Genomic DNA, 21931 nt, shown 5'->3' with positions numbered 1-21931 from the left:
CTTTGCAAATGAAGTGAAGAGAAAAATGTCTTCTTGCATGGCGAAGACCTCAAGAGGGAAGCACCTGATCGTGCACAAACTTTCTATGCCCGCAAGACGCGCTTCTTGACAAAGCGAACAATAAACAACAGCACAAGATAAGTGAAGGGCGGCGGTATAACAAACCTTAGGATTAGTTTACATACAAACACGTAAATTAATATTGCACGAATAAATCCTAAATTTGCCTTACTATAAACGTTTCTTAATCAAACCTAGATTAATGCGGTTATAGGACATCACGTACATACCTCTCCTCGAGGAGATCAATATCTGCATCATTACAACAAGTCACGTTGAATTTATTCATGTATGGAGCGAACCAAACTGCGCCCTCGCGTAGGAGATACGAGGCCCAATTGGCACTGAGTCACTATATGAACTATAGGACCTGTTCACTGACTTACAGTTGTCAGAGGTTATTATTAATATGCAGGCTGGTTTGACAAAACTATTAAAAAAACAAGACATTCTTCTTATTAATGCTTTTATTAATGTAATGTTAATGTTAGTAATGTTCTTATTCTTAACAAAAGAAGCACTTATTTCTAGTATTAGTTCACTGGTAAGTATTCTAGATTGTGCTGCGCTGTGTGAAAGTCGGAGCGTTTTTTCCAGTTAGGGTTTTTGCGTCGCGTATCTCGTGGCACTTATTTCTAGTATTATTTCACTGGTAAGTATTCTAACTCCTGCTGCACGGTATGAAAGTCGGAGCGTTTTTTCCAGTTAGGGTTTTTGCGTCGCGCATCTCGTAGGCGGCGACGAGGGCGAGCAGCTTGAGGGCGAAGTCACGCAGGAAAGGCGCGCTGGAGGGCGCGTCGTCGCGCTGGGTCAGGAGCAGCTCAGGGATGCCTTCCCGGATGAGCATGGGGCAATAATAGTCGCTGTCATTAGAGGTGACGTGATGCAGCGCCCACAGCGCCCAGAGCTGCACGTAGGGGGCGCCTGACGCGTGCAGCAGAGGCAGGAGAGGCTGGAATGATAAGTAGGCCACCATCTTCTCCATATAGGACACTCCCAGCCCAGCACCACGTCGCCGAGCTCGGCCAGGACTTCCTTGTATGGGAGATCATCGGCGGCCAGCCAAGCGGCCTGCTCAGCACAAAGGAGATAGGCGGAGATGCCTGCAGCGAAGTAGCTCACCGCGATGTGCTCGGACTGCAGCTGCCTCCTGAGCATGGCGATGAAGGGAGGCTTGAGGAGCTCCTTACGCAGCTCTGGCACCACAGCGACGTTATTAAAGAGCTTCAGCACTGTGATCTCCACGGACCTCTTGTCAGGGAACGTCAGTAGGAGGTTTATGAATATCTGCAGGCCATCCTGGTTAAGGAAGATCTCGCACGTCACGGGCGACTCGTCCGTAAGGTTCATGAGTGCAGAGAGCGTGTACTGCAGCATGATGTCTGCGTTGTTGTCTTGCATTCTCCCTCTCACTAGAACCAGCAGTTTGTTCATGAAGGCAGGATTGGACCCGAGTTGAGCAGTCTGCTCATTGGTGAGCTCGGCGGCAAGGGTGTAGCAGATGCCGACCGCCATGTGGTCGACCTCATCATCAGCGAAGCTGTGCAGAGCGTGCAGAGCCTTCATCGCCACCCAGTACTGGTTGCAGGACACGTTGTGCAGAACTGAGTGCCAGCACAGCAGAAGTCCTATCTTCTGGAGCTGATGGTTGTCCCCGTGTAGTGTCATGGCGTGCATGGTCGCATGTACCACAGAGCGCTGAAGGTTGGGATGCAGTGCAGCACCAGGGCTCCCCACGGTGAGGTTGTACAGACAAATGATGCTCAGGGTCTGGTCATACTCCCGGGACTGGAAGTCTTCCATGAACTGCAAGATGCTCGCAACAAGTTTAGGATGAGGCTTGGAAGGTGAGGACTCATGCGTGGCAGCGCTGACGAAGGTTAGCATCTGCTGCGCCAGGATATGCCGGCGCCTGTAGTGCTGCATGCACTCCGTCAGACGGTCTAGGTCTAGCACAGACTCGTCGCTCCCAATGCAGCGCACGCCAGTCAGGAACTTCACTTGAGGCCACTCGGAAGTACAGAAGTCAGGACACACAGGCACGTTGACGAGCGCCACACCCTTGACGTTAGGATGGGTTGACAGGAAGCTGAATAGGACTTGTTCCGATACCATTACTTTATTAGAGACGTCAATAAACTCCAAATCAGGAGCAAAGTGTGGGCTCATCAGCACCTCATTGATGCACTCTTCGTGCCTAACATCATGATTAGTGGTCACAGCGCTGAAGTCTAGGAAGCGAAGTCTCGTCAAGGTCTTGAGCACATCAATGGTAATGGCCGTGTCGTGGATCATCACTCCTGATAGGCTGAGATGCTGCAGTTGATCACAAATGACCATCAAAGGTTCAATTGTATTGACGTTCACGCAATGACTGATACTCAACCTATGCAAGTTTGGCAGCCTCCGCAACAACATATTTAATGATGCTGGGTCGAGGCAGTTATTGTTACTCAAGTCAAGTTCTTGGAGATTTTGCAGACGATGCAGTTGTTTATAAGCACTTTGCCTGTCAGAAGGTGCATAGGATACTATGGATAGAACAGAAAGGTTGGCTTTTGTCCAAGAATTGAGACTGCTGATAACAAATTTGATGGGAATTTGCAAGCCATGCAATTCAAGGCGATATAATTTGTTGTGAATAAGGAAATTCAGGCCTCGAGCAGAGATGAGAGAGCCACAACGATGAATTCGGACCTCATTGAGCTGCATGCGAGGTGTATCAAAGAGGCTGAGTGTAGAATCATTGAGCATGCCACATCTGTCAAGCTCTTCCAGAAACATGGCAACCGTGCGAGGTGACAAATAAACATCAGGTTGTCTCCACTGAAAATGAAAGAAGTCCCTTTCGAAGAGGTCCAAACGCTCAGCATTTTCACTAGGAGGGTCAGTGCTATTAGATTTATCGTAAACTCTTCCATAGTTAGGTATATTAAACATTGCGTATGGGATAAGTCGTTGATCCTCAGTGCCAGTTCGTGGAGTGGAGTTTGCACCAGATGCTGAAGTGCTATTAACTTTGATGCCATTACCATTAACATTAACTACACTGGATTCGGTGAGCGAATTATGACTACTGGTGCGAGCAAAGACCTTAAGATCTCTATCACAAGCTGACTTTCCAGCACCTCCTTCAGTTGCTTCTCTGTACCTCTGAATGCTTTCTCTTGAAGAGGCACTAGCAATAGGAGCTGCACAGCAAATAGTTCTTGGGTCTTAACATTCCACATTGCACACAGATCCAAGGTTTTCAGTAATGAAACTAAGAGTAAGCTTTTTCAGAGAGCATGGGGAGAGTTCACCATCTTCATTTATGTACCATTTGGCATTTCCAGGCCAAATGGCCTGCTCAGTAGGCACCACAAAAGCCATGTTGTCCAGCCAATCTTACTCCATTATTCGAAAACTTTCAGTAAAACGTGGTAAAGGTAAAGCGTAAATTCAAAATACGTAAATATATGTAAATATATGTCATACTTTTCACATGAAACTAGTAGCCAAGCTACCGAAATTTGTCAACTTTTGTGCGAAGATAATTTTATATCAGGCTTCTAAGCTGAGTGCCAAATGTTTTATGGTGCAAATCAAGTACTTTAAAGTTTTCAGTGAAGTTGCATGGAAATAGTTTCACTGTCAAATTTTAAGTAGATAATGTGATTACCGATTGCTTTGATCTTATATATGTTTTATTGAAGAACGCTCTTTAATTCTGCTTTAGCTCTAAAGTTATATAGTAATTATATATGTCATGTTTTACAAGTGCTTGTAAGAAAACATTCTAGTGCATTTACCTTTTGCTTTGGCAAAAGAAAATTTTCTTAAAAACGTTTTTCAATTAATTCGAAAATTTGCAGTGGGTAAAATTTAACATTTACTTTTGTATATGAAGCGGATAAATTAGATGCGTTTATTATTTATTTCATCTAATTAAGTATGATCGTTTTATTTAAGTCTTTTTATATCAAATCAGACTTCTATGTCCAAATGTTGCATAAGCAGGCTCATAAATAATGTAAAACTTGTGTAGAAAAGAAATTGCTTGATTTTTAAACAGAATTAATCAGGGCATACATGATCTCGATTGAATAATTAATATATTAAGTTCTTTGTAACGCGCTATTTCTGGGATAATTTTGTGTCCCCCATTTATTTGAAGATTTCGCCCTTTTAATCACACTTTCAGCCATCGAAAAAATGCCCCTATTAATTGGGTATTTGACATCAGTTCAGTGAACGTTATCCATTAACGTTAATTAATCTGAGACTGAGAGACTCAATGAACTGGACCAAATTATAGGAAGAAAATGTGAAATTCATAACAAAAAATCAGAAAATTTTAACCTTTTTATCTCTTTTGTGACACCACAACAGAATCCATCGAGATTATAAATATTCGCCATTATTATGATCAGGTAGTTCAAACAGAACCAATTCTTCATCAGTGCTCGTGATCCATACTGTCACCGCCCATGGATGTATAGTAATAACAGTACAACAAATGATCAGCCTCAGGAACAAACATCAACGTATCATGTGGAGAAATAATAAAGTGAAATAACTAAGGATTAGATACTCCATTAGTGAGTTGAACAATAAATATAACATGTGCAGAAATAAAAGCGTGAACTAATTCAGAACCAGAATAGAAGGGTAAAGATTTAATAAAACGTGTGTACAAGTAACTACGTAAGCTAATTCAGAACAAGAATAGAGAGCTAAAGATGCTGATAAATAACAGTGTGAGCTAATTCAGAACTAGAATAGAGAGCTAAAGATTGAATAAAACATGCTGATAAATAACAGTGTGAGCTAATTCAGAACTAGAATAGAAGCTTACAATGAATAAAACATGCTGACATAATAACTGCTTGAACTAATTCAGAACTAGAACAGAAGCTTAAACAATGAATAAAACATGCTGACATAATAACTGCTTGAACTAATTCAGAACTAGAATAGAAGCTTAAACAATGAATAAAACAGGCTGAAAAATAACAGTGTGAGCTAATTCAGAACTAGAATAGAAGTTTAAACAATGAATAAAACATGCTGAAAAAATAACTGCTTGAACTAATTCAGAACCAGAATAGAGGGCTGAAATTCGACCGAAATATATATAGTGGCGCGATGGCTGACTGGTACGCAGCGGGACCGAGAGAGCAGTTGATGTCTCTGCACGGCTTTGACTCAGCCGCCATGCTGGGGTACAGTCACGCTCCCTTCCCCGGCTTACAGCCCCACGACGCGTACCCTCACCCGCACTCTCATCCACACCCGCACAGTCACGTGCAGGCTGCACAGCACGCTGCAGCTGCTGCATACTCCCTGCAGAGGCAGCAGCAGCAACCAAATTTCTGGTGAGTTATATTGTTAAGCTTATACTTCAAAAAAATTGTGTTTTTTTATTGCAATGTTCCAGAGTTTATTATATGAAGCCACAGCGCAATACGTCAAAATAGTCATGGAATAAATAGGAACAAGTGCTTCCCCCCCCAGTTGCACACAGTGCATGGTTTAATGAGTGAGTAACTTTATATGTAATGTAATGTAACTTAAGCACGCAATAGGATGCTATTCAACCAATTCGAACTTCAGCTTTTCTAAAGTATTGCACTCTTGTGCACAATAATGAAAAATTCTGTGTGTGTAGATAAGAATTATCTTAATTTTTTATCAATATTCGAAGCCAAAATTTGTAGCGCAAAAGAATTGGCGTCTTGGTCTACGCGTAGCACATGCAATCCAGGCGTCTCTGGGACGCCTAGAAATATGGAACATTAAAGCTGATAATTTGTCCGTATACATTCAGCCTGCTTATTACTTACTTTGCATCATAAGAGAATAAAATTCGATTCTAAATTTAAAAGTAAACCTGTGATTCCTAATCCAGATTTTATAAACCGTATGACACAAATTGGAGCGACGACATTATTTCCAGTTTGTGTGGAGTCGAGCTGCCGCTTGAAATTGAAGTGAAGATGTGCGGCCGAGGGTAGCCTTGTCTTCAATTATTGAGAGTCGAGCACAATATTGGTGGCGTCGTTAGTGCATAATAGAGAAGCCTTTAGCAATTACTTGCCGCATAGACACTTTTATAGCAGCGTCGGGAGTGCTTCCCAGACTCCAATGCTTCCCTGACCACTAATTGCTTCTTCGAGGAGAGCTTCTTGAAGAGAAAAGTGAACAATCACATCAACTTAAACATGTAATTACTCCAGAAACTGAAACCTCTTCTGTACTATACATAGTAACTCGGTATTAAAAATAAATTTAAGTGTTTGGTCTTCTTACTTATTTTCAATACACTTTCAGCTATAATAAATACTTTTTTTCTTGCATGAACTAGCTTAATTAGCTCCCATTAAAATGTTAGTCGTTCGAATATTGAAGGCACGTCCACCCATGCAGTCACAAAGGAAACCACTACCATGCTCAACTACTTTTCAACATTCTGATATATAATATCAAATATTAACTAAAGATTTGAATTTAATAAGTAGATAAGTTATATGTATGTGCTTCAAGTTGAGCCTCATTGAAGTTTTTGGTCTTGACAAAGTAATAAATGATTAGTGGTGACTTGTTGAGTCAATTAAAAATACTTAATCAATTTCTAGCGCATTTTCTCATTTATGGAAAAAATGCACTGTTGTGCTCACCATGTCCGTCCGTCCGTCCGGCCGTCCGTCCGTCCGTCTGTCCGTCCGTGATTTCAAGTTTTCGTCGGCGAGAAAATGAGCTCTCTGTCACTCACTGCAATGAGTACTGAGTTATATTTTTTATTCATCAATGGCAATTTTCTTTGCAGTTTCGGCGACCAGCAGTGGAGGCATCCGGATGGAAGGTGAATACCGTACTGAGAATTAATACTTTCATAATTCTAAGCGTTTTCCTTTAACCGAGCTTTCATACATCGCATTTCCCTACATTTTATTACAATACAAAATTTTTCCCAGGTGGTAATTGACATACAAATTGCCAAAAATTGCTATCTCCAAGTGTACACAAAATTTTCCTGTTATTTGGCTAGATCCGATGTAAAGCAGTTATCTCGAAAATACATTCACTTTTTTATATTCCTAATGTCATAATGTGCGTTTACATGGGGCCAGATATGACTTGTACAGTAATTGAATGGAATATCGCGTGCATTTTCTGACTTGTGGCCCATAGTGTATGAGATGAGCTGGCTCCTCGGAGGCCAGACCGAGTTGCCTATCTACATATATGATCGAGAACAAAGTTCATAAAGAGTGTCCCGTAATCAAAGAGTTCAACATTCAACAGAAAGTTATAGCAAAACGAGTTCGTATCTGTTCCATCTATTTTTATTGAAATAAAAAAATAATCATATAAGAATTTTAGCATGACACTCTGAACTATAACTATATATACTCGTTCCGCATCCTTTAAAGGTACACACTGTCTATCTCTGCAAACTCTGTAAGGTATTAATAACCTCGCGTTTATCAGCTTATTGCATTATCAGCTTAAACTGCAGAGCAGAACGCGAAATATTATTATGTTCATACAGTAATTCATATTTACTGTACTTCATTAATACAGTAAATGCATGACGCGCTTGTACAGCCCTCGTATGCGTGTTCATCGCTGCGATGCAAGGCCAGCCATGCATTCATTACTCAGCGGTTAATCATTACAGACGATCTTCAATATATTGTAATATTGATTTAGCGCCTTAGTTTTTCATGCCTCGTTGATTTAGCGCCTTAGTTTTTTGTGCGTTTACATGGGGCCAGATATGACTTGTACAATAATTGAATGGGAATATTGAGTTGAATACAATTCAATTGAATTTTTTTTCTCAATTCAATTGAATTGACTTGAATATCGCCGTGAATTTTCGGTCTTGTGGCCTTGTGTAGAGAGGCCAGACCGAGAGGCCAGACCGAGTTGCTTATCTATGATCGAGAACGAAGTTCATAAAGAGTGTCCCGTAATCAAAGAGTTCAGCATTCAACAGAAAGTTATAGCAAAACGAGTCCGTATCTATTCCATCTATTTTTATTGAAATAAAAAGAGAATCATTAAAGAATTCCAGCCTGACACTCTGAACTATAACTACTTCTTCCGCATCCTTTAAAGATACACACTGTGAGTTTCAGTTCAGAAAACTCTGGAAGATATTATTGACCTCGCGTTCATCAGCTTATTGCTTTATCAGCTTAAACAGCAGAGCAGAACGCGGAATATTATTTTTTTCATACAGTAATTCATATTTACTTCATGCATACACTATAACATATGACCGGCTGGGACGGCCCTCGTATGAGCGTTGATCGCTGCGATGTAAGGCCGGCCATTCATTACTCAGCTGTTAATCATTACAGACGATCTTCAAGATTATATAATATTGATTTAGCGCCTTATTTTTTCATGCCTCGTTGATTTAGCGCCTTACTTTTTCATGACGAGTTTGTTTAGCGCCTTACTCTTTCATGAATTTAGCGCCATAGATCTTATACAAGAATCGGCAACAGAACACATCAGGCTCATTCTTCAGCGCCAACATCACTATGCTATGCTATGTCGCATTGATTTATCACGTCCCTCTCATGTCGCGTTGATTTATCACATTCCTCCCATGTCGCGTTGATTTATCACATTCCTCTCCTCATGTCGCGTGATTTAGCGCATTCCTCTCATATCGCATTGATTTATCACATCCCTCTCGATCATCCTGCGTTGATTCGCCACGTTCCTCTCTCACCGCGTTGAGTTATCGCATTAGAAGTGCTTGCAGTGACAGATGCGGTGTTAAGGAAGTGTCCTCTGAAGTGCATTGGGTGTCTCTTTTACGAGGCCCTTGTGAGGCGGGGAACTAATTGGCCCACGGGCCTCAAGAGGCCTCCCACACAATCAATGGATGGCCTCCCACGCAATCAAAGGGAGGGCATCGCAACATTTGTATTACTGCACGTGTTCCAGAGAACTCTGAGTATCTGGCCTTCGTGCGAAAAGCAAAAAATATTCCTACTTAAGATTCGAATTTACATTGTTTTAGGAATTTAGCAAACTGCATGTATAAGGTTACTGCAANAGTATTGAAGCCCTCAGATTATAGCAGCTAAAATAATTGTACTGTCCCAGTATTGAAGCCCTCAGATTATAGAAGCTAAAATAATTGTACTGTCCCAGTATTGAAGCCCTCAGATTATAGAAGCTAAAATAATTGTACTGTCCCAGTATTGAAGCCCCCAGATTATAGAAGCTAAAATAATTGTACTGTCCCAGTATTGAAGCCCTCAGATTATAGCAGCTAAAATAACTGTACTGTCCCAGTATAGAAGCCCTCAGATTATAGAAGCTAAAATAATTGTACTGTCCCAGTATTGAAGCCCTCAGATTATAGAAGCTAAAATAATTGTACTGTCCCAGTATAGAAGCCCCCAGATTATAGCAGCTAAAATAATTGTACCATCGCAGTATTTAAGCCCTCAGATTATGGCAGTAAAAATAATTGTACCGTCCCAGTATTGAAGCCCTCAGATTATAGCACTTAAAATTCTTTATTCTTTATATAATCTTTATTCTTAAAATAATTGTACCATCGCAGTATTGAAGCCCTCAGATTATAGCAGCTATAATAATTATATCGGCCCAGTATTTAAGCTCTCAGTTTATAGCATGAAACATAATTGTATCGTCCCAAAATGTAGTCGTATTGCAGAGCAGTTATTCTGATCTGGACGATTTCTTCAGAGCGATATATAATGTTGCGAATTGATGCAAGGGAATAATATTCAAGTTTACCTAATGTGCTGCGATGTCATTCGAGGTATCATTATTTTTCGGATTTATATTTGAATGAATTTAATAGCATCGAATTACAATGTGAGGCATTTCATTTTATGGATTACTTGGAATTGAATTTTCTTGTGAGAAAATTTATGTTACTTGGTGCAATTCATTCACAATATTTTGATTTGATTTCAATATTTTTTTCATTTTAATCATCTTGAATAATTGGAGAACAACATTAGAAATTAGAAAATGAAATTAATTCTTGTATCAACGGAACTTTATTCGATCAATTTCCTCTGAAGGCTGAGCCATGGAAAAAGCGCTTAATTCTCCTGCATTGAATCCATTAATAAATCGATGATATTGACTCACAGGATTCATCATTGCGTTATAACGATTCCGTCGAAATCATGAACCCCCATAATTTCATTCATTTCATGCCTTACTAACTAAAACTGTCTAAAACCGATAACTAAAATTGACTTTAACCTTATAACTTATTTCTTCTTAAATGCCCTTCGTTCAAATTCTAATACAATCATTTTTAATTGCATTGATTTAATGGTTGTCGTTATTAGTCCCTTATCAATATCACTACCACATCAAAATCAGTACCACATCAACATGATCTTCCAGAACATAAAAATTTAAACTTCGTTCCCAAAATGATAATAAGTTAATCAATAGGAATCACAAATAATCATGCAAAGAGTCTGAATTCCCGCTGAATATTAAAAATCAACACTACTACTTCACTTGCATCCCCTGTTGCTGCCATACATTTAACTACCGCCCTCTTGCGAGGCAGTCACTTAGAATTGTTTATTTTAGTGTCCCCCATTATGCTCGTACGTTCTAATCTCATGATCGACTTTAGATATGATCAGGACGACGAGCGCAGCACGCGACGTTCGTCCGCCGATAATACGACGATACCGTCCAAATAATGCGACCAAGTTGCCGATATTTGCCCATAAAGTGGACTTCGTCCCTGGCTCTCAAGCCATGTATAAAATAACTATAATACTAGATTAAATGGACTACTAAAAGGGCAAGTGGACAGTCTCTTAAATTACCGTCCAGTAGAGAGTTGCTCTCACTTAACAGCAGTTCTGGGGGACAAAAACCAGCGTCAGGCCATAAAAGGACCTTTGACCAAATGGAACGCACGCTTCACACCGGCACAAAATTTTCCGTACTGCTACTTCCCATTTTTGTCCTCAAGAGGAGTCGTTTTACTCTACTTATGGCGTCGAAAATATTTGTGTTTACGTAGAATTGGACTTCTAACAAATTCAAGAATTTATGAACGATTTTTGAGTTTTTTTTATTACATGCTGACCACATTGGACAATACAAGCGTTTCTTCGCCTAGAATTATTTAAGATTATTATTGATTATTGACCACTAAAGCAATGAGGTCTAGTGAGCTAGCTTCCTTGAGCCGCTACACCCGAAAAATATCAAAGTTGAAAAGAAAACTCTCATGTATTTATTTTCTGCGCAGGCGCTTTAAAACAATTTTATATATTGTACAATTTTCAACAGCGTCATGGAGATGCGCAAGGAGAAGAGCAGAGACGCTGCAAGAAGCCGCAGAGGCAAGGAGAATTTTGAGTTCTACGAACTCGCCAAGGTAACTAGAATAAAATACAAGAATTATGAGTTAAACTTATTATGTGGGATTTAATTAATTCACTGCGAATTTTTTTTACGTATGCACGATTGTTTGACTGATAATCATTGCGGGTCAATTTTTTCTGATTTAATTTTTATTCAATTAATTTAGTGGTCTCAAATAGATGAATAATTTTTCGGCTCAAAGTCAATGCAATAATGTGAATCAAATCCAAATGTTGCATCACTTTTTAAATATTGTTTTTCGCTTGATTATAGTTTAATTGAGCTGCAAATAGTTTTTTAACCAACCGAAAAATTCTTAACAGCTAATTTTCCAAATCGGTTTTATGTTGCACACTCTAATCAATTTATCCTGTAATCCACCCCTGACTCATTATAGATCAGTTAAACTCGATTGTAACATATATGATCAATGATCACTCGTTGACGCCACTTGGACTCAACTATTACTAGTAATCATTATATAACTCTTTATCACTATAATAACAGTCATCACTATATAATCGGTATATTATTTATTATCTTGCAGATGTTGCCCCTCCCTCACGCCATCACAACACAGCTGGACAAAGCCTCGGTCATCAGACTGACGTTATCTTATCTTAAGCTACGCGATTTTACTCTACACGGCGACCCACCCTGGACTCGTATTCATTCTCCGAATAAGAACTTTAAAAGTTAGTTAAGCAAGTTTTTAAAACTTGAAATAAATATAGCGAAATGTTCCAAACCTTTCGTACAACAGGCATAAGCTCCATGAGATTTGTGAAATATGATTAGTCTCCACATTATATTCCACTTCAGTTAACTGCATCATTTTGTTATTTTGCAACTGAATGGCGTCCTATTCCCTATTCATCTATATTAAAAATAATCCCTTTAAATACGTATTGCAAAATGGATTATGAGGCGAATAATGCACTAATAGGAGTCAATACGTGTATGCCTTCACGGTACAAAATAATGTAGTAAGAGATGTGCGAAAACATCTTTAATGTACAAAATAATGTACTAAGAGGTGCGCGTGTACACCATTATTGTACTAAATAACGTCTTCCACATGCACCTCCCCTAGATATAAGAGGACGCTCGCCTACTCCTCTCCACATGGAGCTTTTTGATGCCCACCAGGGCACCCACATCCTACAATCCCTAGACGGTTTCGCCTTCACCCTCGCAGCCGATGCAAGGTTCCTGTACATCTCCGAGACTGTGTCCATCTACCTGGGCCTGTCACAGGTGAGTCAGGCGTGTTACAAGTGGGTCAAGCGCTTCATAAGTGAGCCAAGCACTTCAAAAAGGCATAAAGTGAGTAACAAGTGAGTCAAGCGAGTCCAAAGTGAGTCATGCGAGTCCATAGTGAGTCAAGCGAGTCCATAGTGAGGCAAGCGAGTCCATAGTGAGTCAAGCGTGTCCATAGTGAGTCAAGCGAGTCCATAGTGAGTCACGCGAGTCCATAGTGAGTCAAGCTAGTCCATAGTAAGGCAAGCGAGTCCATAGTGAGTCAAGCGAGTCCATAGTGAGTCAAGCAAGTCCATAGTGAGTCATTTATTCGACTATTTGCTGCCCAGGAATCACTGCTAATTTTCCAATGATCATATACTCTAAACTTCCCTAGATGTTCATTATTTATAAGCAAACACCCTCAACATTCCAAGAAAGTGTTCAATAATCTCGTAGACGGCACGAAGTCGTTGATTTTCGACCCCGCTAATGAATACATCAATTAAACACACGCAAAACCCTCATTAATATGATACATGAACCAGTATGTGCTCATCCCTCAGGTGGAAATGGCTGGGTCGTCAATGTTCGAGTATGTCCACGCAGACGACCATCAGGAACTGGCTGACCAGCTGGAAGTTACCCTAGCCACGGGGCAGCCAGCGCCCTCGCCATCCAGTCTTGCTTCTGACGATGCCACGCCTAACAATGACCAGGGCACCATGAATCCTGACGGTATTAGAGCTATATTTTATTACCATGATCCGCATAATTATTTTAAGTCAACTTTTCTTCACTGGCATAACAGTGCTAGGCGATGAGCCTTCAGGTCAATATGTAATCTTTGCATGTAGAATGAGTGGAGAATTCGGTAGGGAAAAATATTCGTTTTAGATTTGTTTACACCAATGATGAACTGGAAATTATCTTAAGCTATATTCGGACTTTCTTGCCGACAGTTGCCACGTCCATGGTGGTAGACGGGAACTCCAATTACACTGGCTACGACCGAGCCTTCTGCATCCGCATGAAGTCCACACTCACCAAGCGGGGTTGCCACTTCAAGAGCTCCGGGTACAGGGTGAGTGATGGCTACCCTTATTTGCGTGCCACTGTTGCGTATAACAAGCGTGGCTGCCACTTCAAGAGCTCCGGGTACAGGGTGAGTGATGGCTACCCTTATTTGCGTGCCACTGTTGCGTATAACAAGCGCGGCTGCCACTTCAAGAGCTCCGGGTACAGGGTGAGTGATGGCTACCCTTATTTGCGTGCCACTGTTGCGTATAACAAGCGAGGCTGCCACTTCAAGAGTTCCGTGTACTGAGTGTACTAGTTTTGAGCAATACGAAAACTTTTTGCTTAGTTTACTTTACTCTTCTGAAGGTGGTGCTGATTATGGGTCATCTAAGGCCCCAGTACGTCTTCTCGCACACTCCCCGCAAGTCCCCGGCCGCTCTTCTTGGCATGGTCGGTCTTGCCATCGCCATGCCACCTCCCTCGGTGCACGAGCTTCGACTCGAGTCAGACATGTTCGTGACGCGTCTCAACTTCGACTTCAGAATCGCCCACTGTGAGCCAAAGTGAGCTGTTTTCTTGTAACGTTTGATAAGTATGTATATTGGTAGGTTACATTTGATGATTTTTAAAACTACATAACTTTGTTGGCAATTTTGAGTGCTCGAACACAATTATAGGGTGCATTGGACGCACGTGCTAGTGAGTATCTTGACGCAAAAAATGGTTCCTACCATTTAGGATTTAGATCGATTGAAATGGAGTAAAATAAATAGAAGTGATAATTTTTGATCAGAGAAAAAAATAATCAGTTATTTTTTACTTTTTGTCAAACCATTCTGAACGACACATATCGAACGTTAAATTTGAAATTATGCATCTTCAATCAATAGGGATTGAAACAGAAGTGTAATCATTTCGTTAATCATTGAAATTATTTCCATCGATCCTCCATGTGTAATATGGCGAAAAACAATTTGAACGCTAACTTTTTTATAAGAATAAATAGTCGATAGGAAAACTATTGTATTTTATTTAATATCTATAAACCTCTGGTGATGATTGCATGTGCTCGGCCCAGAATATAATACAATAATGACGTGTTTGGTTTTTCATGTATTTTCTGTATAAAACCTTTGGCATGTGCTCAGCCCAGAATATAATACAATAATGTCGTGTTTGGTTTTCCATGTATTTTCTGTATTAAATCTTTGGCATATGCTCGTCCGAGGATATAATACAATAATGACGTGTTTAGTTTTTCATGTATTTTCTGTATAAAACCTTTGGCATGTGCTCAGCCCAGAATCTAATACAATAATGACGTGTTTGCTTTTTCATGTATTTTCTGTATTAAACCTTTGGCATATGCTCGTCCGAAGATATAATACAATAATGACGTGTTTGGTTTATCATGTACTTTCTGTATAAAACCTTTGGCATATGCTCGTCCGAAGATATAATACAATAATGACGTGTTTGGTTTATCATGTATTTTCTGTATTAAACCATTGGCATTTGCTCGGCGCAGAGTGAGCGACCTGCTGGACTACACAGCGGAGGAGCTACAGGGTCGCTCCCTGTACTCCCTCTGCCACGGGCAGGACGCGACGCTCCTACGCAAGGCCCACACCGACCGTGAGTATAGCGCTTCCTTGCAACCTCTTCATGAGCAATAAACAGCTACAATATTCCTTCCTTGCAACTTGTTCATGTGCAATAAACAGCTACAATATTCCTTCCTTGCTACTTGTTCATGTGCAATAAACAGCTACAATATTCCTTCCTTGCTACCTGTTCATGTGCAATAAACAGCTACAATATTCCTTCCTTGCAAGCTAATGCAATATTCCTTCCTTGCAACAGCTACAACAGCTTCCTTGCAAGCTGTTCATGAGCAATAAAAACTTACCGAATGAGCAGACCACGCTGATGACTTATTATTATTTCATTTGTTATATGTTGAGCCAAGTCTTAATTGCTATGCTGATAATGAACCTAACTACTAAGCCACATTTGTTATGCAGATATTTCAACAATAATTAGAAACTGAGTATCATAATTAAGCCACTTGCACTACACGCTTGTCAAGCTTAGAAAGCTTCATCAACAATAAAACGGTGATCGTGACTTATTAATATTTGCCGTTGCTTGTGATGATTAAGAAATCTGTACCAATTGAGTTTTGAACTTAAAAATGGTTTTAGTAATGCTAACCATTTCCGATCGATTTCCAATAATTTAGAAACATTATCATTAATAATTTGCGGACGATTGCTATCGCGAACGCTGATCGGAAATTCGTGCTGTTTGTCATGGGTGGATTATGATTCAGCAACATAAATATAATAGGAATTAGAAATTAACTGAACACTTAAAGCTGACATTCAATTGCTCAGGGCTCCTGTGTAAGTCAATAATGGTATTCTCGTTCATCAATACATGAAAATGATATGGTCCTAGAACTATCTATATCATCTAAGAATGTCACACAAAATAATAATCAAAGACTAGATCATATTTAATTTTGAATCGTGAATTCAAGCCTCAATAAACTGTCACAATGAAAGGTACAAATTATTTATGAGCTTCAATAATGAATGAATTACTGCATTAAGTTCGCTACATCCATCGCGTGAGCGACGGTAACTACAACAGTTCCAGGGCATGAGAACATATCAAGGGCAATAATCAGAAAGAATATTTCAATCCTAAAACACTAGTGAACGGACAAGTGAAAATATTGATAGTAGAAAATCTAATTTTTTTATAACTATATGATTAAAGTAAATCGCAATGAAATATATAAAAATTAAGTCATACAGACCGCAAATACCGGAGTTGAACATTTCAATGCTGAATTCATTCTCATCAGAACAAGAGCTGCATTACATGACCTCGCTGTATGAAAAACATTTGGGCGTAGCTTGACGCCCACTGAAAAGGCAACAAATAATAAATTATTGCGAATAAATTTTAAATATATTTTCTTTAATTCTAAAATTTTGACCCCGTGTCCCGGCAGTTTTGAAGAAAGGCCAAGTGATGACGCCATACTACCGCCTCCTGAACAAGGCGGGCGGGTACAGTCTCATGCAGCTCTGCGCCACCATCATCTGCAACACCAAGACCGGCGAAGAACAGAGCATCATTGCTGTCAATTATGTCCTCAGGTCTGCTGTAATGATATATTATTTCTGAAATAAATCTTATTTGATTTAATTTGTAGAGTAAATTACGAGCATGGGGCTGCGACGTCCGAAACAGATACCGCGGACACTAAGTTACATGTAAACCATGCAGCTTAATTAAGATAGAGTAACAAAGTTGGATCTTGAGCAACGTTACCGCGTAATCGACATGACCATTCTGGGCTTTGGTTTATTGACACAACATGTCCGGTATTACTTTCAACTAGATGGGCTAGTCGTATTATTATTTGCAGTTCTCATCAATTTGGTAAAAAACATAAGATCATCAGCGTAATTTTTCAATCATCATTTAAATCTGTCTCCAATTTGACGTCACCGGGATACGCAGTAGCATGTCTATGCATTTTACGTAATTTGAAACTTTACGTGTATATTTGACGTAAACTTTACGTGTATTTTTGACGTAAACTTTACGTATATTTTTGACGTATACTTTACGTGTATATTTGACGTGAACTTCACGTAGTATATATTTGACGTAAACATAACGTATATATTTGACGTACACTTAGCGTATATATTTGACGTAAACTTAACGTAAATATTTGACGTAAACTTAACGTATAAATTTGACGTAAACTTAACCTATACATTTTACGTAAACTTAACGTATACATTTGACGTAAACTTAACGTAAATATTTTACGTACACTTAACGTATATATTTGACGTAAACTTAACGTATACATTTGAAATAAAATTAACGTATACATTTGACTTAAACTTAACGCATATATTTGACGTAAACTTTACGTATATATATGACGTAAACTTAACGCATATAATTGAGGTACTTAACATATTTATGTGACGTAAACTTAACGTATATTATTGCGGTGATCCAGCAGAACCGAGGCTGCCGGCACGGTGCTGGACTGCAGCCAGCTGCCCCGCAAGGATGGCGCCGCTCTCAACTCCGAGCCAAGCGACAGCGGCAGCGATAACAAAACATCAAACTTCGGTACGATTTTATTTATTTCTTTAAATATTTATTTTTTTAAATGAGTTTTAATTATTCTGGTGTTCATTTGAATTAGGAATAAAATACAGGGCTATTCTAAATGACAGATCCAATTTAATAAATTCGTATTTATTTACTCATAAATAGAAATGAATTACTTTTACACCAATGGAAAGAAAAAGATTTAAATTTTTTTTAATCTTAAAATTTTTTTCAAATCTTGATATCCGAAACTTTTTGAATTAGTCACTTCCTGAGCGTTGAGAATATGCTTTCTCGTATGTGGGTCCAGCCTGGCTACAATTTAAATGTTTGCTGTGTAGCATAAGGAGATTTTAAACATTTATAAATATGTAAAAAAACTTTAAATCTTTTTCTTTCCATTGGTGTGTATATTATTCATTTGAATTCATACATAGGTGAATACAAATTAAAATTTTGCCTATCATTTAGAATAACCCTGTACATTAGTTATTTTTACATTACAGTCGCATGATGCAACTTTGCGCGGCTTAGTTGTACTTAAAAAAGTACTTTAACAGTATTTGAAATTTTTCTGTCCGGAAAAGCTTACACATGATGAATTTTGGTATTTTAATTTTTTTTAATTCCTTCTAGGAAAGAAATCCAGATTTCCTTATTTTACTTTAATATTGAAGAAATTTGCTTTTCAACATTTTAAACATGTAAAGTTAATGGTTTTTTAGACTTATGAGGCATACACATGAGAGCAGTTAAATATTTTGTGAGAAAATGGAGCATATTTATTAAAGAGTTGGTGATTTTCCAACCTTATGCAGCATGCGTATGAAAGCAGTCAAGAATCCATTAACTTTATTCAAGACAAACATACTAAGACTTGAATAACATTTCTGAGTAGAAACATGGAATAAGATAAGCTAGGATTTTGCAACCATATAAATCAAAGACCTGAAGGAGTCAGAGATATTTTTATTTATTCGGCATCAATATGAGGAGAATTTAAATTGAGTGACCTTACAAACCTTATATACATGAAAGTGTAATCTATGGTGAAACCTTCTGAATCATAAATATGGAAGTGGGTTATACTGGTCATTTATGTGAAAGAACTGATGGAAGATGTTGACCTCTGGACAATGTCTGCATAACTCGCAAAATGGGTCTGTTAAAAAGAGTAAATGGATTATTTTGAAAATCTATAAGTCAACACAAGATTTAAGTAGATTTGTGGTGGAGGTGGTGGTGGCGGGTTATAGGTGCAGAGATGACCTCACTTCAGGCCAGCCGTTGCACCTGGACTCAGCAAAGGTTGATGAAGTTTTTAGATTGTTTTTCTTCACTTCACTTTATTTAGATTTTGTGTCGGATTTCTTCAGACGGTAGGCATTCTGGCAGCGGACAAGCGGAGAGCGATCCGCGCGCGGAGCATCAAAATGCGCGGCCGCACGCCAAGTCCGGTGAAGGCTCTCCTGAAAATATCAATGAGGTAAGAGAACTATTTTAGGATTGTACGACTATACGGTCGTAAAATAGTCGTAAAGAATTAATCTTTAACTTCTTCTTAGAATCAGATCACGTGTAGGTTTCATAATAAATTTCTGTAGCTCCAACTGTCCCAGTATGGATCCTCTTGGCATAAATTTTGCAGTTAATAGCAAATGTTTACGAAAAGTCCTTAAGCTTCAAAAATGAATACGAAATTGTTCTAAATGCACCTGTTGGTGCCCTGAATCTATATCGTTGTCATTTGATAATGTTTAAGTCAAGTAGACGAGAAATCATGCAAAGAGTCAAATATAATTCAGTCGAGAAATGAAAAGATAATTCTTTTGTGACCAAACATTTATGCCTATTTCTTTTTATACGTGTTCCAGCTGCCTCCTCTGGACATCGTGAACAACAACCAAAACCCAGGATCGACAAATTCCCCAACTTCGTCATCGACGGCTTCTCCTCCTCTGACTCCCCCACCTCCAACAAGCCTCCCCAGGCCTCCACTCCACTCCCCTAACAAAAACAACAAGTCCCCACCGGGTATAGTGTCCCCTGGTCCCTGTTCTGCACTCCCCAACTCCCGATATTCCCCCTTAAGATGCAGGTCGTCCCCCAGTCACAACAACAACCACTTTACGTCGCTTGATAAACTCTCTCAACACGACCTGGGAGGTGGAGGCTCAGTACGTCATCTCGAAGCAGCCATGACAAGACACTTGCCTCATGAAAGTGGACTCGCCAACAGCCTGGGAGGTGGACTGGGTAGCGGTTTGTCCACCATCCAGTGGGCTGGTGGTCAGGAACCTTCATCATCCGCTATACTAAGACAGCTTTACGCAGCCAAACGTGAGACTGTCATCCGAACGTCCCGGGACACAATCGAGACGTCGCCTGGCAACTCATCCATATCAGCCTCTCCGCTGTCAACCATCCAGTCCCCTAGCATCCTTCCCACGCACAACGCCAGCTTCGCAGGATATCACCTCACTCCACCCTCCAGTATGTCGCCGGACAGACTCAAGACCCATGCGTGTGACCCATACGCAGATCTTTACTCACCTTTGTATTCATCACAGGCTGGGCCTCCTAAAAACCCGTACGATGCACTGCGCTCGCCTTGGTACCCTGCATGATAATTAATCCACATGATTACTGAAGTAATTGGCCTATATTCTTCTGAAAAAATAATAGCGAGATCATGAATTTAAATTTTGGACTGCATTTCTGAGGCTTGCTATTGATGATATTGTTCTCTGGAGCACACATGTCGATGCTAATTAGTAATAATGATGATGTTAGGTTTGACGTGTAGCATAGCTTTCAATTCCACATTTGAATTTACACCGTTTGTCTGAAAAGATGAACAGCGATTGCATGAGTGCAAATTTTCCAATATCGGCTTAATCTATCGTCGAGGCTGCCGCCATAGATATGAATATGACTGCAAAGTTGGAGCAGTTCCCACGAACACACGAATTATTCTATTTAAATATACATTGCGCAATACATTCCTCATTAATGAACACGTACTAACAAAGACTCGTTAGTTGGCGCCCTGAATACAATTAGCAAGCAGAATTTTTTGAAGAGAACCCTTTGATTGACGTAAAATAGTTGTTCTGATAAATTCCAGGATGAGAGAAATTTATTTATACTTTTATATTCAAAATCAATTTAGATATCAGAATTTTCCTGATAATTCTTTTCTTAATTCACAAACCATGATCAAGACAAACCATGATCACAAACCATGATCAAGAGCTAGTCATAGATATTGAATGGTATAACTCTGTAGTTACTTTGGTAGCTCCGATCGTTTCACCTTTAATGTGATAAGGGGTAAAACCGCAATTAAATGGGGCATTCAATTCTATCTCAATTAAGGTTCAATCTTGTTATCCTTCTTTCAAACCCCGAAATTTCCTTTTATTGATAGTCAATACGTCCTCTAATCTAATTTTCATTCCATCAACGACTTCAAACCTGAGGCATGTATCAGTACCATATAACATAATTTAATTTAATCAGCACAATATAACATCAGATTATACGCGAATTTTTTGCGGTTTCAATCCACGATCCATGCAAATGAGCTACCGTAACTCATGTTCACGAGCCTTATTCAAGTCATGGCGCCCTCGTGGCGAGGGATATATTCTCTTCTCTGGATAAAATATTTCTTCGTGCTGCCAACCAAAGCTATAGTCCTAGTTGTACCTAATAATAAAATAGGATATAAGGGATCTTAGAATGTACAAGCTGAACGATCTGGTGCTTTAAATAGTTCTAGGACGTCGATGCAATATACTGTAATATAATTACTTTTAGATACGAGCATTCAGTTATCTGAAAATGCAGGTCTTTGGTTTCAGAAGGTTGTCCATTCATGAAGAATATTTTTAAGCGTGAATTTTATTCAAACTTCAAACAGACAAAAAGTTTTATAATATCATTAACTCAATCATGAATATGGAATGAGTTTTTTTTCTTTGTCTTAACGTTTTCATTATCACTCTTGATAAAATTTATTTTAGAGACTCAGTTGAAATTCTGGTATGTACAGTTTCTGGCAATGCCC

At 39.3% G+C, this 21931-nt stretch overlaps 2 protein-coding genes across 3 annotated transcripts; one reads left to right on the top strand and one right to left on the bottom strand.

Annotated features, from left to right (window-relative positions):
* Window positions 1–721: 721 nt before the first annotated feature.
* Window positions 722–3432, bottom strand: LOC108670280 (protein zyg-11 homolog B-like). Its single transcript, XM_047883508.1, has 4 exons — window positions 3363–3432; window positions 2758–3251; window positions 1069–2376; window positions 722–1012 (listed from the first exon to the last, which is right to left on the bottom strand). Exons 1-4 carry the CDS (start codon window positions 3430–3432, stop codon window positions 722–724), a joined length of 2163 nt encoding a protein of 720 aa, XP_047739464.1.
* Window positions 3433–4381: 949 nt separating this feature from the next.
* LOC108670294 (protein trachealess) lies at window positions 4382–21780 on the top strand. Of its 2 annotated transcripts, none has more exons than XM_018157755.2 (13): window positions 4382–5417; window positions 6869–6904; window positions 11374–11461; window positions 11996–12143; window positions 12542–12705; window positions 13254–13425; window positions 13650–13771; window positions 14074–14270; window positions 15236–15342; window positions 16730–16877; window positions 17765–17877; window positions 19236–19345; window positions 19734–21780. In XM_018157755.2, exons 1-13 carry the CDS (start codon window positions 5188–5190, stop codon window positions 20484–20486), a joined length of 2388 nt encoding a protein of 795 aa, XP_018013244.1. In that variant the 5' UTR covers window positions 4382–5187; the 3' UTR covers window positions 20487–21780. The 2 variants fall into 2 exon arrangements, with proteins under 2 accessions (XP_018013244.1, XP_047739463.1); XM_047883507.1 differs by having other exon boundaries at window positions 17762–17877.
* Window positions 21781–21931: the final 151 nt, after the last annotated feature.

The sequence above is a fragment of the Hyalella azteca genome, unplaced genomic scaffold, assembly GCF_000764305.2.
Source record: "Hyalella azteca isolate HAZT.00-mixed unplaced genomic scaffold, Hazt_2.0.2 contig13120, whole genome shotgun sequence".
NCBI classification, from domain to species: domain Eukaryota; kingdom Metazoa; phylum Arthropoda; class Malacostraca; order Amphipoda; family Hyalellidae; genus Hyalella; species Hyalella azteca.
Note: the sequence above shows the minus strand (reverse complement) of the source record. Positions and strands in the feature narration are given on the sequence as shown.